The sequence below is a fragment of the Bidens hawaiensis genome, unplaced genomic scaffold (assembly GCF_021521415.1).
Source record: "Bidens hawaiensis isolate Kalapana, Puna unplaced genomic scaffold, B.hawaiensis_p1.1 tig00044808_1, whole genome shotgun sequence".
NCBI lineage: Eukaryota > Viridiplantae > Streptophyta > Magnoliopsida > Asterales > Asteraceae > Bidens > Bidens hawaiensis.
In genome coordinates, this window is record NW_027505916.1 from 119,348 (window position 1) to 123,726 (window position 4,379).

The 4,379-nt window shown below is 40.5% G+C and overlaps 1 protein-coding gene across 1 annotated transcript; it reads left to right on the top strand.

Moving 5' to 3' along the window:
- Positions 1-305: 305 nt before the first annotated feature.
- LOC143615910 (dolichyl-diphosphooligosaccharide--protein glycosyltransferase subunit STT3A-like) lies at positions 306-3,067 on the top strand. The gene is made up of 10 exons (XM_077088903.1): positions 306-354; positions 497-583; positions 1,360-1,463; positions 1,544-1,639; positions 1,723-1,843; positions 2,032-2,112; positions 2,191-2,298; positions 2,385-2,618; positions 2,803-2,949; positions 3,044-3,067. The coding sequence occupies exons 2-10, from the start codon at positions 515-517 to the stop codon at positions 3,065-3,067; spliced, it is 984 nt and encodes a 327-aa protein (XP_076945018.1). The 5' UTR covers positions 306-354; positions 497-514.
- Positions 3,068-4,379: the final 1,312 nt, after the last annotated feature.

Here is a 4,379-nt window from a genome sequence, read left to right on the forward strand (position 1 = left end):
CTCTGTTTGTCTTGTCCAGTTGACTCCCACTATAGCATCAGACACACACCGAAGCTTCATCATATATATTTATTGATGGCGGACACAGGGAGTCTACGTGACGCCTCTGGAAAGATCCTGGAGTTGTTCATTCTGGTGTTAACAAAGACTCCATTGTTGCAGGGTCCTCCATTTCTTGAACATTCCTCTATCAATGGAAACTGTTTGTGTATTTACCGCTCCTCTATTCTCTGCCTTTGCTGCATGGGCATGGCCAACATATCTCTTGACAAAGGTCTATTTTTATAAACATAATTCTGCATTGTGACTGGTCGTTGTTCGCCTCCTCGGCTCTACATTGCATATGCTCCACTTGTAAGCTCTTCATTTGCTCATGGTTTTTGGTTAAAATAACAAGAAAAACAATACAGTCACTATCTTTGATATTGATTATTGATATAACTATCTATTAATTATTGCCTTTTTGTCAATAATCAGTTTTGCTTTTGCTATGCAGGTTGTTTTAGGAACGTTAATGGCCGCATTAGTACCTGTTGTTGGCTTTAATGCGGTCATGACATCAGAACATTTTGCATCGTTTTTAGTGAGTTACACTGATGAATCTTTGTGTATTTAGTATAATGAAAAGTTTCATGCTTTTACCCTTGAGTGAGTGAGTCCAGTGGCGGATCTAGGAATTTTTTCCAGTGGGTTCACTATTCGGTTCGGTTTGACAGTTTCGGGTCGTTTTGACGGTTCGGATGGCTAAGGTTCATCACGCGATAAAAATACGATACTGTAACAAAAAACAAACATCTTTATTAAAGCATTCACATATTACTGAATTATAGATTAAGACGAATTGTTAGTAATGTTTAGCAAGTATTTTACTACAAATAATTGTAATATATGTATTAGATATTTTTAACCTGCACATTGTTCTATATTTCTATCCAATTACCACAAAATAACTTTAAAACTTACGCATATTAAGATCCCCACGTACCTGCACATTGTTAGAAAAAAAGAAAAAAACGGTATGCAACTGTGAATCGAACACGGATTCTTAGATTAGCAAGTTGCAATGTTTACCACTAGACCAAAGTTTCACCTTGTACATGTGTTCACTCATAAAATATATTTGGGTTCACTCTCATATTTTATATAGGTATTCTATATAAAATCCGAAACTCATTGAGTTCCCGTGAACCCGGTCTCGTATACGTAGATCCACCCATGTTTGAGTCAAGAATTTAAAATTCAATGAAGTGATTGTACCACCAAGGATCAGCTGACGTGTAATAATCTACTTTTTGTCATATAAAAAATATGGATGTTTATTGTAATCACCATCTCTTTGTTTTTGTAAATTTGCGACAGGTTTTCATTATAATTCATGTGGTTGCACTTGCATATTATATCAAAGGAATTCTCTCGCCAAAGATGTTTAAAGTAGCTGCCACACTCGTTGTATCAGTTGGCCTGTAAGCTTGATTTGTTTCTTTTTATATTTTTTTTATGAAACTTCCTCTGCTTGTATATGTATTTATTTATTGTCATTCAGGGTGGTATGTTGTGCTGTAGTAGCTGTGCTTATAGCAGTGGTTGCATCGAGTCCAACAAAGGGATGGAGTGGACGAAGTCTAAGTCTTCTTGACACGTGGGTTTCATGTTTTTTTCCCGTTTACGACATCATCAATGTAGTAGCATTTTATGTTCTTACTCGTTTTTATATTCTTTCAGAACGTATGCAAGCAAGTACATACCGATTATTGCAAGTGTTAGTGAGCATCAGCCACCTACTTGGCCGTCTTACTTCATGGATGTTAATGTTTTGGCATTCTTGGTTCCTGCTGGAATTATTGTAAGTTCATGATGCTTATCTGTATATTTAAATGTTTAATAAGTAGTTCATTAATGCTTTTGTTATATTAGCAAAGCAGTATTACTGCAATCTTTGGATAAAATGATTTATGAGGATGTATGCATTAAAAGTAGACTATAGTTGACTTTTATAACCCCTTTGACCCGTTTGTTTCTGGGAACTCTCAGGCATGCTTTTCACCACTATCTGATGCAAGTTCGTTTGTGATTCTTTACATTGTCATGTCAGCATATTTTTCTGGGGTCATGGTAAGAGTTTTACCTTACACAGTATGGTTCATGAATCTGATGTACTTTATTATGTCTATTGACTGATGGACATTGCAGGTACGACTAATGCTTGTGTTTGCTCCAGCTGCATGCATAATGTCTGGAATTGCTCTTTCTGAAGCCTTTGATGTTTTTACAAGATCAATTAAATATTATGCATTTCATGTAAGTACTAATGTTGCATTTTTGTGATACAAAATTATTCATCGATTTATTTATTTATTTATTTTTTCTTGATGTTGATTGCTAAGGCAGGGGATATGGTATCGGCTGGTACTGTTGCTATGCAAGATAATGTGATGGAGACTGATAAAAAAGAAGACTCGTTGAAGGAACGGGTTTCCAAGAAAACCAAAAGGAAAGAAAAGGAGAATGTTGAAAAGCCAGTTAAGAAAACCAAGACGGAAAAGAGGCCGCTAATTTTACCTGTTGAAGCATCTGTGTTTGCTCTGTTCCTAGCTGTGTTTCTAGCTGCCTTCTATGTGGTAATATGCATATGAATACAAAAAATATAAGTATCTAAAGAATCCTTGCCTTTTCGAGGGAACCACGGGCTTTTTGAATGACGCTAATAGCTGCCTATTCAAGAAATGAAACAGTTCAAATAATAAGGGCTAACGACCGATTCCAAGTTCCAAAACGTAAACTGAACCATAAATGTTCTTGCAGGTCCATAGTGTTTGGGCTGCGGCAGAGGCATATTCAGCTCCTTCAATCGTGCTTACTTGTCAATCGCGTGACTGCGGCCTTCATGTTTTTGATGATTTCAGAGAGGCATACGCGTGGTTAAGCCATAACACTCATGTAGATGATAAAGTAAGTTATTGTGTGTAATACTAATATTATTCAAATAATAGCTATGGTAAGGATGGGAGGATTTTAACCAACTTATTAATTAATTTATCTTCAGGTTGCATCTTGGTGGGACTATTGAAGAAACACTAACCGAACCCCGGGCAGATTACGGGTAACCTGGGGGTTAGATAGATGTTTCCCACGAGGGGTTAGACCCTGAGAAGATGGTTCTTCTGATAACCTGCAAAACAGACACCGTGAGCTTGTCACTGAGAAGGGGGGGGGGGGTTCCTCCTTGTGACCACCCTCCGGCGTGAGAATCAGACTAGATTGCTCTTTAAATATAAGTGTATATTAAGAGATTGCTAGAGCAGATATCAGGTATAATATGATGATACAAGATAAGATATGATGAGATGAGATGGTCATACCATTTGGGGTATTTATAGCCGAAGGTAGGTTTCCAAGGAGGTATGGCCGGCTGCAACAGTGTTCCTGTTCCACCAACAGTGGCCTACGCACGTGCCCGGCTGGTAGTTGGTGGGTAGGCAGCGGCTGATAGTGACCAGGCCTGCTGTGTACTATTCCTTTTCCACCAACTGCCGGCTACGCACGTGGTATGGCAGTAGTTGGTGAGTACGGACTGGCTAATAGTGACACAGTACAGGAGCATGCTGCTCGCCATACTGTGTCAGTAAGCTGTCGTCTCTTTAGTCAGATCTTTTTCCCATACCTCGTCAGGTACAGTACAGAAGATCTTCCTGTATCGTACGGACTGGCTTATTTGGGCGGGAGTATTCCCCCTCCCGCCCTTGTGCGGGATTGTTCCCGGCTTTGCTCATTCCTTCAGGTGACACTGAGTGATTGAGAGCTAAGTGCCTTGTGCGTGTAGCCTTGCTGCGCGGGTGGCCTTCCCTGATGGCTTGTATCCGAGGCTGCGGGGACAGGCGGAGTCCTTCACCATTGGGAGGCATTTCCTGCGGGACCAGCTTGCGTACTACGCGTAAGGACGTCACGTCTCTGAGCATGGTTGGTCCTGCGGATCCAGTTGGTTTCTGCGCAGACGTTCCTCTTCAAGGTGAGTCTTGCGGGTCCAACTGGGCTCTGCTGGGACCTACCTCTTCAAGTCCCCCCAGTCCAATGTTCTTCTCATGAGTGTTTAATAAAGTGAGGTGAACTTTTGGACTTAAGCAAAGGGTTTTTGAAAAGGGTTTTTTAAGGTTTTCCATGGGGATTCCTCCCGCGGAAGTCCTTGTCACTTGCAGAAATTCCCGAGTTTCCTGCTTGGTCTTTGGGTATGATGCGGGCAGGTCTGTAACCTCCTCGCAAGTCAGGAGCGTTGAGTCCCACTTGTGTGGATTCTCCATGAGGTTTTGGTAGTTTTGAACATAGTGATCAATTATGTTAAAACCACCAATTCCATCCTGGAGCTTCAAACAACGTAGTTCTCG